This window comes from Nicotiana sylvestris, chromosome 10, assembly GCF_000393655.2.
Source record: "Nicotiana sylvestris chromosome 10, ASM39365v2, whole genome shotgun sequence".
NCBI classification, from domain to species: Eukaryota; Viridiplantae; Streptophyta; class Magnoliopsida; order Solanales; family Solanaceae; genus Nicotiana; species Nicotiana sylvestris.
The window spans coordinates 133,665,530-133,677,876 of NC_091066.1; the positions used below are offsets into that span (position 1 = coordinate 133,665,530).

Consider the following 12,347-nt stretch of genomic DNA (forward strand, 5'->3'; position numbering starts at 1 on the left):
ACCTTAAGTTACAAAATTAAAGAATTAAGTTACAATGTACTAGTTTATACAATTCATAATTTATACCTTAATTCTAAATCTAATGTAGTTCAAACCAAAACCCTAAAAAATTATAATTTCAGATCGTTCAATTCTAAATCTAAATTTAATGTAGTTCAAAAACCCTATTTAGTCACTCAAATCCTAAATATATAAAACCCCTAAATAATTACATAAAATTATATTCCAAAAATTAAAAATTAAAAATCTAATAATTAAGGTAGATTACTAACCTTGAACAACAATGGTAGTGGTGGCGGTCGTGGCGGCGGCGCAGCAGTGGTGGTGGTGGAGGAGTAGAATAATGGTGGCAGCGGCTTAGGCGTAAGAGAGGAGAGGTGGAGCTTCGTTATTTGGGGTGGTTGACTTGATTTTGGGTGGGATTAGGCCAAAAATCTATGGGGAAGGGAGATGGATGAGAGATAAAAGAGCGAGAGAGAGTTAGAAGATGAAAATGGGGGAAATTCCTGGCTGGGCTGGATCTAATTGTGAATTTTTCGACTGATTTCAGTCGCAAATGTTAATGTTTGACCAGTTGACCGGCCCAATACCGACCGATTTCGGTCGGTTTTCAATTTTAAAATATTAATTTCACTCATATTAATTCAATTCATATAAATAGATTTTAAATAAATAATATTTAATACTTAATATATATATATATATATATATATATATATATATATATATATATATATATATATATATATATATATATATATATATAGATAAAACTAATTTTATATCGAATATAGCTTAAATACTTATGTATCTTCTACCTGTTACATAATTTGAATGCTGACCTTAAAATAAAAATAGAAATTTGGAGCATCAAAAAATTAAAGAAAATAACTTATACGATTACAATTCAAGAGACTAAGGCTAATTATGGGAAATATAGGGTTGATCAAATGTCTTCTAGCTGTTACATGCATAAAATGACAAAAAGTTCCAATAAGAATCTGAAAAACCTAGAATCCTAATGTCTCATTCTTAGCATAATAATTACGTATAATGTCTAATGATAACTTTTTTTCTTTCCACTTAAATAGAGTAATAAACATTTAGTCAGTTTTGTCATGTTCATCTTCGTAATTGAGGGGATGCTTTGACATAATTATGCATAACTTAGTTTAATATATTAATTGTCTGAGAAGACAAATATTTGCACATTTTGGAAGAGTTTTGTATTTGGACAAGAATGACACAATAAATGACAAAGCCGCTTTAGCTCTTTTCCTAAACATTATGTAGATAAATTTCATAGTATCTTATTATCTCCTGTTCATAATATTATATATCTTATATTTCACATTTTTTTAAAAAGTTTTTGTATCCTATTAAGAAGGATATAGTAATATAGTTTTATTCAAAAGTATTTGTCTAGACAATTATTTATCTCTCTTAAATGTCTCAAGTACTAACATGAATTCAGGAAGAAAAAAGAAGAAGTTATGGTTCATATTGGAAGGACAACCATTTTTAGGTTCAATTGAAAAACAAGAAGGGAAAGTCTCCTAAATACTAGTACTAAATATGTCAAAATAGAGGAAATTAAGTAGGAAAGCAAAGAAAATGATGTAACTGTAGAAGTCAAAAGAAACAAGTTTCCCTAGTCATTCTTTGCCAATTAATGATGCCAACCATACATTGAATGCTATTTACTAAACAGAATTCAGAAATCTCTTACTCTGGCCCTAAGTAATATTCAATCACTATACATTAATGATTATGACCTATGCCTAATTTCTATGAATTTTGGAACCCTAACTTTAGTCCATTCTCTCAAATCAACAATTATGCTGTGAAATATATACAGGAAACTATTTGAACAGTTGTAATTCCCATGATGCATTAGTAGAGAGACTAACAAGCAGTTAGGCCGGCAAATTTCCCAAAAAGAATACATATGATGTGCATTTTTTGGCTTCATGTGATAAATCAATAAATAAAAACCAATTAGCCTTTTTAGCCGAGTCTATTTCCAACATATTTTACTCCTTTATCTTTTTATCTTTTTGGGATTCTATTTCTTTTTAGGTGACGGTTATGTAAATACGTTAAACTCTTAATTTTATGTGTATATATTATATGTTGACTCCTCTTGATTTTTTTGTGTGCTTATTTATATTTTGACTATCCTTTATTAAAATTCTGGCTCCGCCACTGGCTGTATCTTTTCTTTTCATAAGTCAGAGAGACACAACATTACATTTATTATGATAACATTAAACTTCAAACTGAAAAGAAGAGGGAAATTTGCTACTGGTAGTTATGTTACCATTTTAGTTGATGATTAAGAATGATCAATAAAAGCTGAGTTGTTGAATCGAGGAAAGAGCTTTTTCTTGTTCAATCATGTCAAGAAAATGAAAGGTTGTGCAAATGTGGTACTCTAGGAAATAAAGCTGGAGCAGATAAAATCTTCATTCATCTCACATCTTGTGACTTGATCTCGTCTCTGATTGCACAAGGCAAGGGTTGAACATCTTTTATTTGATTGTACAAAAAACATTATTTGACGATGAATTTGAGAAAGAATACTTGAAAGCCACTGAAAAAAGGTTACAAATTTGTGAGTAAAAACCATTATCTTATTTGAATATTATTCGGAAAAAGTTTTTCAATTTTCCACCGTACCGAAGTTGAGCATTCGCAAATGATAATGGCCAAGCCAATATTAAACAATGAGTTTTTGCAAATGCTCTCTTTCAATATACTCTCTTTCTTTGTATTTGTTTACCTCGAAAATACGAGTAACAATTAAACTTGTTTATAATTTTAAAGATATGTGATTTAATCCAATACTAATTAATAACCAAAAAGTATAACGTATAAATGAAAGAAGTAAGCAAAATTAAACCAGTGTACAAGCCAATCTCAACCTCGAGCTAAGGCGGCCTCGAGGTAGGTCAAGGATAATAATGTAAGAACAATAAAACTAAAGGACAATTCTGATGAAATGTGAGCAAGAAAGTAAGAGGGTATATTCTTTGCCAATGTTTGATGATCGTTACAAATGATTGAGATCCCCTTTATATAATAGGGAAACCCTAAATAAGGTACATTCATATTTACAGTAAAGAATCTTATTGGGACAACTGTCTAACCACCTAGTACGGATTAGTACTAACTCGTACAAATCTATTCCAGAATTTACGCCAAGATTTTGGGGACGTGGCAGGAATCTTGCTCATTCTATTATAAATCCATAACGGCATAATCTCGGGGTTGGTCATACTAGGCTCCGACGTTCCTCGAACACTTAGATCTTCGAGCCTCGTGTTCTGTCCTCGGGCTCAAACTCGGTCCATGGTGAGTCTATTCCTCGACGGCCTTCTGTTCCTTGATGTGAGCCTTCGAGCCCACAAAATCGGGGGCACCTGATTTTAATGTATACAGATAGTCCCCGCGTTTCTTAGAGTAAAATGATAAGAAACGATTTGAACCTCGATTTTTCGGAGTCTCTGATGATGACATCATTCCCGTGACATAGGCGTTCGAAGTGACCGAAATGTCCAGTCGGTTCGCTTCCCCAAAACATTAAATGCTTCTCCAATGGTGGTCGGCTACTAGCGCCGTTGAACCGTCGTCGCTCGCCTATAAATATAAGGTTTAAATTCAGAGAAAGCTTTACTTCAATCTTCAAACCACCTCTAAGCCTTTTCTATATCTCCTTCTTCCTATCTCTTTTCTATCACTATCCGCTACTCTCGTTCCTTTTAGTGTCAGAAAATACCAAACTCCATTTATTTCCACTTTCTCTCACTCGAATCAATGGCGAAAACCTCAAAGATAGTTCCCCAAAAGGAGAAAGCTTCCTCCTCCTCTTCCCGGCTAGACGGTGATAAAGCGCCGGCCCTTCACAAAATCATTCCCAGCCCTTGTGTTATAAAGAAAGACTTCAGAATTGAAAATCCTCCTGCTATTCCCGGTCGATGCGAGCACGTATTGAGATATGTGTGTTTAATAAAGGAGAAGCACATCAAAACCATGAAGAAAGAGTATGGTTGGGGGAATGAGGTCGTGGTACAGATCCCCGACCCCAAGGAGAGAATTACCACTCATATGGAGGGGTTTTTAAGTGTTTACACTTACCCCTTCACATTGGGTCTCCTCGATCCGGTTGTGATCGATTTCTGTAAAAGATACCAAGTCACCCTTGGCCAGATTCACCCTTCTTTCTGGAACATAGTGAAGATGCTCCGTTTCTTCTCTAGCAAGACCGAGGGGATAGAGCTCACCCTTAATCACCTCATCAAATTGTACCGGCCTCAAATATTTCGAAGGCTGATCAAGCTTCAACGCCGATCGAGCAAGGCCTTCTTCACTAGTAATGATAATGATAAAGATCGGGGCTAGATGAGCTGGTTCGTGCGAGTGAGGACCTCGGATATTATCCACGAGAATAAAATGTCGTTCCCGGAGAAATGGAATCCCGATCGTAAGTGAAGTCTTTCCCTTAGTGTCTTTTTATATTCTATTTCTGCATTGTGTAACGCCTTTACCCTTCTTACAGCGGTTTCTTGGATGCCCCACATGATCCCCGCCCTCGAAGATTGGGTTCAAAAATTGGCCGCCACCTCCTCGTATGATGAGCGCAAATGGCATGATTTGTCGAAAGGCAAATGGGAGGCCAAAGAAAACGAGGGCGAAGAATCGACGCCGGTGACCCGGACTAGGAAACCGATTGAGGCCGCCAAGCCCTCCGAACTGGAGACCTTTCCTCGTGGTAAGGAAACTCCAAAGAAACACTCGGGCAAAGCCCCCAAGTCCACTGAGATCGAGGTTATTCCCCTGCCTTCAACAAGTATACCGGAGAGGGTAAGTGCTGAGAACCCTGAGGCTAATCCGAGCACCCCCAATGTGGAGCTCGGGGCCATGACAATAGGTCACTCCTCTTCTCTACCATCTTATTCCGAGGAGGCAATAAAGAACGCTCGAGCTCTGCGAACGCCCGACCCGATCAAGGTCCTTGAAGAAGATCCCTTTCAGGATTGTTTTACTGGGGTCGAGGATTCCACCAACCTCAATGATGCATCTACCCTCTTTGAAAAGGTTCATCGCCTCTTCTCTCGGGTAAGCACTAACTTTTATTATTGCAAAATTTCTTGTCTTCTTCTACTTCTGCGTTAACTGATATCTCTTTTTTTTTCTTCTTCTGTGTAAGCCATTACTAAGTTTAGAGCCGAGTAGAGCCAATGTGAGGCCGATCTTAAGAGATCCTCGGATGAAGGGTAGTCCGTGAGGCTCCTTTGCAATAAAAAGGAGGAGGAGCTCAAGGACTTACGAGCAGATCTGGCCAAAGCTCGTAAAAATAAGGCCGAGCTGGACAAGCAGGTAACCCTTATTTTGCAAGAGTATGGTCTAATTCACCCATCTGTGGAAGCTAACACTTCAGTTTCTCAGCTGCAACAAAAACTGGACATGATTGGGCAGCTTCGAGGGGAGGTCGATCAAGTTAAGGCCAACTGCAACCAGTAGAAGGAAAACATGGATCGACTTGCTGGTGAGAAAGAGGCTGCCCTAGCCAACCTGGACTCGATTGAGACTCAACTCTGGGAGTCAAAGTAAAAAATCTGGGCTAAGAAGATCGATGAACTCGAGGCCAAACTTGCCACTTCCGGGACAGAGGTTTCTGAAGTTAGGGCCGAGGTCGAGAGGACGAACGCCACGACTTACAAGACCATCGTTGTGTACTTAAAGGACACCTAGGCTGCTCAAAATGAACTAAGGGAAGCCTCTAACTGGGAAAAAACGAGCCAGTGATTTGGCTAAGTGTCAATCCCGGAGGGAGACCCTCAAAGAGATCCACGCTCGAGGTTTCGACCTCACCAATGAGATAGCCCAAGCAAAAGCACTTGAGGCCGATGCCAAGTTTCTCATGTCCTCCTCCGATGATGACGATGATGAAGGCAACCAGAGTGGGTCCGATGATCAAGCTAGGCCCGAAAAGGAAGCTGCTTTCGAAGGAGAGACCAGCCTTGGGCATAGATAGGATTTTCCTTTCTTATTATGTCGTTTTTTGAAAGACCTTTAATTGGTCCTTGTATGTATCTTTTTCAACATATATAAAAGAAGAATTTCGATATCTCTTGCAATGACTTTATCCCGTTTAGTTGTGTGTTTAAGATATTTCCTCAGATGTTTTCTTCGAAACTGCCGTGGTTGAGCTCGAATAAGTTCGAGCTTTTGGGCATATACCTTTACGGGCTCATACCAGGTAATGGTGAGTCCCTTAGCCATGGTAGAACCATTACTTGTTTAGGTTTGGGGTAATCAAACCCTTGAGTTCGAATTGAGGTCTCGAACTCTAATTGTATTGACCTTTTAGGCCTACCAATTCGGCCCTTAGGCTCTTTCATGTCGGCCCTTAGGCTCTTGTTTTTCGGCCCATAGGCTCTTTAAGTTGGGCCAATTCGACCTCTATGGTGGCTATAATTTTTCCCTCTTTTCGGATAAAAGACTTAGTGAGATTTTTATGCCTTAGCATGTGTTTTTGTACCCGTTGGGTTTTTTGAGGGTTCAATCGATCGGAACCCCATTTGTAATCCGTTTGTGTTATGATAATTTAATACCTCTTGACGCTTTTTGAAGGCTGACATTATCGAAACTTTTAAATTATTCGAGGGCCTGATTTATCGAAGCCCTTCTTTGTTTGCTTTGCCGACGGTAGCCTTATTTAACCGATTTTTTCAATGTATTAGAAGGCCTTTAACTTATGGTAGAAGTCGGACATCTTCGAGCCGCTTTATTTCGGCCGTAGCCTTTTTTATATGACCGTGGTTTTTAATATGGCCATAGCTTTCGGGTGCGTCTCTTAGACTTGTTTCCCGATAACCTTTCGAACTTGTCCAAAAGGTTAGTCCCTGAGTATGATGGCCTTGGCCTTTGCATCGGGGGATGCCTCTTTAAGGTCATAAGTTCGAGTTTTAGATATTCGAATGTGTTGACCGTCGATGACAGTCCCCGAGTGTTCGAGGTGTGTTTGCATTTCGGCCCTTGAGCCGTTTCTCACAGAATTACAAGTATGTAGCTCGTATAATAGTAGACTTCTTTGAGACACAAAGTGTTTTGTTATAGAAAGAATGCTTATTTAAATAATTTGATACACGCTCACACGTTTTGTAATCGGGGCTCAACTATTCTATATGGACACGATTCATCCGACTGTTTGACCCATTACAAAGTTTTCCTATCGAGGCCCTCTTTGGTGTGAAGTATTTTCCTCGAAAATATAACCTCCTAGGGTAATGCCCCCTAGTATTCGAGGTGGATTGAAAAGAAGCATTGTATACTGTTGAATTCTCTTTAGGTAGCGCATAGTTGTTACCTTGTTTAAAATCTTGACGGAAAAACCTATTTGGGATAAAACCCGATCTAAGATAAAAAGAGTGTAACACTTGCTTTAAAACCCAAGATCTTCGTGTGGAAAGGTGCCCTCTTCGTCTTCTATCGATCACCTACAATGAGTTAGTCTTAAATTCAAATTGGAGAAAGGAGAAGATCGTACCTTAGCAGTAATATCGTTTGAGTAGTGATACATTCCAATTGTTTGAAAATTGTTTGCCTTCCATCGTGCCAAGTTTGTAATATCCTTTACCGACAACTCCGATGACTCGGTACGGTCCTTCCCATTAGGGCCTAGTTTCCCTTCATTCGGGTCTCGAGTATTGAGGGTGACTTTCTTTAGAACTAATTCCCCGATCCCAAAGTGTCGAAGGTTAGTCCTTCTATTATAATATCTCTCGATTCTTTGTTTCTACGCCGCCATCCGAACAAGTGCATCCTCTCATTTTTCATCTATTAGTTCGAGGCTGGTATTCTAGCCTCGTGATTTGACTCCTCCGATGCATGTCGAAGTCTAGCGCTAGGTTCCCCGACCTCGACCAGAATCAAGACCTCGGAGCCGTATACTAATGAGAATGGGGTCGCCCCCGTGCTGGATTCAATGTCATTTGATACGCCCAAAGAACCTCGGGTAGAACTTCTCTCCATTTTCCTTTTGCATCGTCCAACCTCTTCTTTAAGTTTTGAATGATAGTTTTGTTTGTTGACTCGGCCTGTCCGTTCCCCCTCGGGTGGTACGGTGTTGATAAGATCCTCTTTATTTTGTGTGCTTCGAGGAATCTTGTTACCTTATTGCTGACAAATTGCTTCCCGTTGTCACATATAATTTTGGCAGGTATCCCGAATCGACACACAATGTGATCCTAGATAAAGTCAATAACTTCTTTTTTTCTGACCTTCTCGAAGTCCTGTGCTTCCACCCATTTAGAAAAGTAATCAGTCATAAAAAATGAATTTAGCTTTACCTGGGGCCGTTGGTAGAGGGCCAACTATGTCTATTCCCCATTTCATGAAAGGCCACTAGGACAGGACTGGGTGAAGTTGCTCTCCGGGCTGATGAATCATCGGTGCAAACCTTTGACATTTATTACATTTTTTAACAAACTCCTTAGTGTCTTTTTCCATGCTATCCCAGTGATACCATGCTTTAATAATTTTGCGAATCAAAGATTTGGCGTTGGAGTGATTCCTACAAGTGACTTCGTGGATTTCTCGTGTAACATAATCGGTATCCCCCGGCCCCAAACATACCGCCAATGGTCCATCGAACGTCCTCATGTACAATGTTCCATCTTTATCCAATGTAAACCTAGTAGCCTTGGTTCGTAGAGCCCTTGACTCTTTATGATCCGATGGGAGCTTTCCATTTTTAAAATATTCAATATACTTATTCCTCCAATCCCAAGTCAAACTCGTGGAATTTATCTCGGCATGACCCTCTTCGACCACATATCTCGATTATTGGATGATAGTCACCGGGACAATATCATCTTCTTCTACTGATGACCCCAAGTTAGCAAGTGCATCAGCCTCACTATTTTGTTCTCAAGGCACATGATCTAGAGTCCACTCCTTGAAGGTGCAAGGTTACCTGTAGCTTATCCAAGTACCTTTGCATCCTATCCTCTCGTACTTCAAAACTTTTGTTTACTTGGTTTACTACTAACAGAGAATCACACTTGGCTTCAATGACTTCTGCCCCCAAGCTTTTAGCTAGCTCGAGACCTACAATCATGGCCTCATACTCAGCCTCATTTTTAGTCAACCTAGAAGTTTTGATAGATTGTCTAATAGTACTACCTGTTGGTGGCTTCAAAACAATGCCAAGCCCAGACCCTTTCACATTCGAGGTTGATACTCGATATCGTATCCACCAACCGACCTGATAGTTCGGGCTTATGCAAAATATTTCGAAGGGGACAAAAGGTTAACACACATATGGGATGACATTGAAAATATGGGTTTAACTTTACTAGATGCGCTTGTTAATGTAAGTGCCCATTTTTCTAAGTGCGGATCTCTAGTTTCAGCATCTCCTAGAGTTTGACTTATGTAATAAATAGGGAATTGCGTACCTTGCTCTTCCCGAACTAGTACTCCACTTACTGCTATCTTGGACACATCCAAATACAAGTAAAACTTTTCATCTTCCTTCGAAGTGTGAAGCAGAGATGGGCTCGACAAGTATCGCTTCAATTCCTCCAATGCTTGTTGGCAGTTCGGGGTCCACGTGAAATTTTCTTCTTTTTGAGCAAGGAAAAGAACCTGTGGCTTCGATCTGATGACTTCAAAATGAATCGACCCAAGGCGGCTATTTGTCCCGTTAATCGTTGCACGACTTTCACACTATCCATGATTGTGATATCTTTGATGACCTTGATCTTATCGGGGTTGATCTCGATTTCCCGATTAGATACTATGAAGCCGAGGAACTTTATCAAGCCGACTTCGAAAAGGCACATTTTTCTGGGTTAACCAACATATCGTCAATATAAACTTCCATTGATTTACCTATTTGTTCCTCGAACATTTTGTTAAATAGGCGTTGGTACGTGACTCCTGCATTTTTTAGCCCGAAGGGCATTACATTGTAACAGTATGTTCCAAATTTAATGATAAACGATGTCTTCTCCTGGTCTTCCGGGTTTATCTGAATTTGATTGTACCCGGAGTAGGCATCGAGAAAGGTAAGGATCTCATGGCCGGCCGTGGCATCGATCATGCGGTCGATGTTAGGCTGTGGAAAAGAGTCTTTAGGGCATGCCTTGTTCAAATCCTTATAATCTATGCACATTCTCAATTTGTTCCCCTTTTTTTGGGACTACAACTACATTGGCTAACCATTAGGGGTACTTTACCTCCCGAATAGACCCTATTTTAAGAGGTTTAGTTACCTCATCCTTTATGAATGCATGCTTCACCTCAGATTGAGGCCTTCTTTTTTGCTTTACTGGTTTGAACCCGAGGTCGAGGCTCAGCTGGTGTGTTGTTATTTCTGGTGGGATCCCTATCATGTCTAAATGGGACCAAGAAAAACAATCCATGTTATTGATAAGAAATTGAATAAGTTTTTTCCTGAGTTCGGGGGTTAGCTCTGTTCCCAAATGTACCTTTTTCTCTGGCATGTACTCAATCAGTATAAGCTATTCCAGTTCCTCGACCGTTGACTTGATTGCATTTGACTCTTCGGGAATAATGAAAGTTCAAGGAGTAAGGAAATCCTCTTCTTCTTCTTCGATTACCTGTCTATGTGGTTCAGTTGAGGCTGGGGGCGGTGATTGCTATTTGGCCGTCTGCTTATCTTTGGTGCTCAATTTTTTCGAGGTTGAAAGCACTAGTACTGGAGTCACCTCATCGTCTGCAAACATTTTCCTTTGCAGTGTGTTGTTATCTGTAAACTGTTTTCACACCATCTATTGTTGGGAATTTCATCATCTGATGAAGGGTTGAAGGTGCCGCCCTCATGTTGTGGATCCATGGCCTCCCGAGTAGTGCATTATATCTTATGTCGCCTTCGATGGCATGGAATTTTGTATATTTGATGGTCCCGACCACGTCCACTGGTAGGATTATCTCCCCCTTCGTTGTTTCACTTTCCATGTTAAAGCCATTTAGGACTCGAGATGCAAGTACAATTTGGTCCTGTAGGCTGAGCTTCTCTACGACCCTCGATCTGATTATGTTTGATGAGCTACCTGGATCCACTAGAACACGTTTAACTTGAACTTTATGTAACAAAATAGAAATTACTAGGGCGTCATTGTGCGGCTGAGATATGCCTTCCTCTTCCTCGTCATTGAATGATAGGATAACCTCGGGCACATAACTCCGAGTCCGTTTTTCTCTAGTGATCGACACCTTGGTGCGTTTGAATATAGGCCCTTGTGGAACATCGACACCACCAACGATCATATGGATTACATGTTGTGGTTCTTCTTGCTCATTTTTTCTGTTTGCATCTCTTTCCCTCAAGTGGTTCTTAGCTCGATCACTGAGAAACTCTCGAAGATGACCCTCATTGAACAATCGAGCTACCTCCTCCTTCAGCTGCCTGCAGTCTTCGATCTTATGGCCATGTGTGCCATGATATTTACACATCAAGTTTGGATTCCTTTGAGAAGCATCAGTTTGTATAGACCTAGGCCACCTGGTGTCTTTGATTCTTTCAATAACTGACATGATCCCCGCTACATCTACACTAAAATTACACTCCGACAACCGAGGTGCTTCTACGGGATTGGTGTGTTTATCAAAACCATTCTTACTTGTAAGTCCCTGAGAGCTTTTACCTCAATCATTTCTTCGATCATTCCGAGGAGCATTATGCCCCGAACTGTTGTTTCTCCGATCGACATATGGCTGATACCGTTCCCTGTTTGATCTTGGTTCCCTGTCGGTATCCCTCGAGGCCTTAACTGCCAATTTATTAGGATGAACTGAACCCGCAGGGGCTCCCAACTGGTCGTCCTCGACCCTGATCTTCGATTGGTAACGATTATGTACGTTTGACCAAGTTACATATGGATACTCAATCAGATTTTGTTTCAACTATCCTGACGTGATCGAACTCCGCTCGTTCAACCCCTACATAAAATCTTGTACTACCTAGTCACAAACTTTATGGCCCCGATTTGTGCTTTCACGAAGGCGTCAGCTAACATAGCAAACGAATCGATAGAGTTTGGTGGCAAGTTGTGATACCAAATCATGGCTCCCTTTGACAAAGTTTCCCCAAAATATTCAACAATACTAACTCGATCTCATCATCATTTAAGTTGTTTCCTTTAATACCGCAAGTGTATGAGGTAATATGTTCATTAGGATCGGTTGTCTAATTGTATTTGGGTATATCGGACATACGAAATTCTTTTGGAATGGGCTTCGAAGCCGCACTCGAAGGGAATGGTTTTTGTATGAATTTCTTGGCATCTAAACCTTTCAAGACCAGGGGTACCCCC

The 12,347-nt window shown here is 40.2% G+C and overlaps 1 protein-coding gene across 1 annotated transcript; it reads right to left on the reverse strand.

Annotated features, from left to right (window-relative positions):
• Nucleotides 1-10,776: 10,776 nt before the first annotated feature.
• On the reverse strand, nucleotides 10,777-11,568 carry LOC138879982 (uncharacterized). Its single transcript, XM_070159631.1, has one exon. The coding sequence runs from the start codon at nucleotides 11,566-11,568 to the stop codon at nucleotides 10,777-10,779; it is 792 nt and encodes a 263-aa protein (XP_070015732.1).
• Between the last annotated feature and the right edge of the window lie 779 nt (nucleotides 11,569-12,347).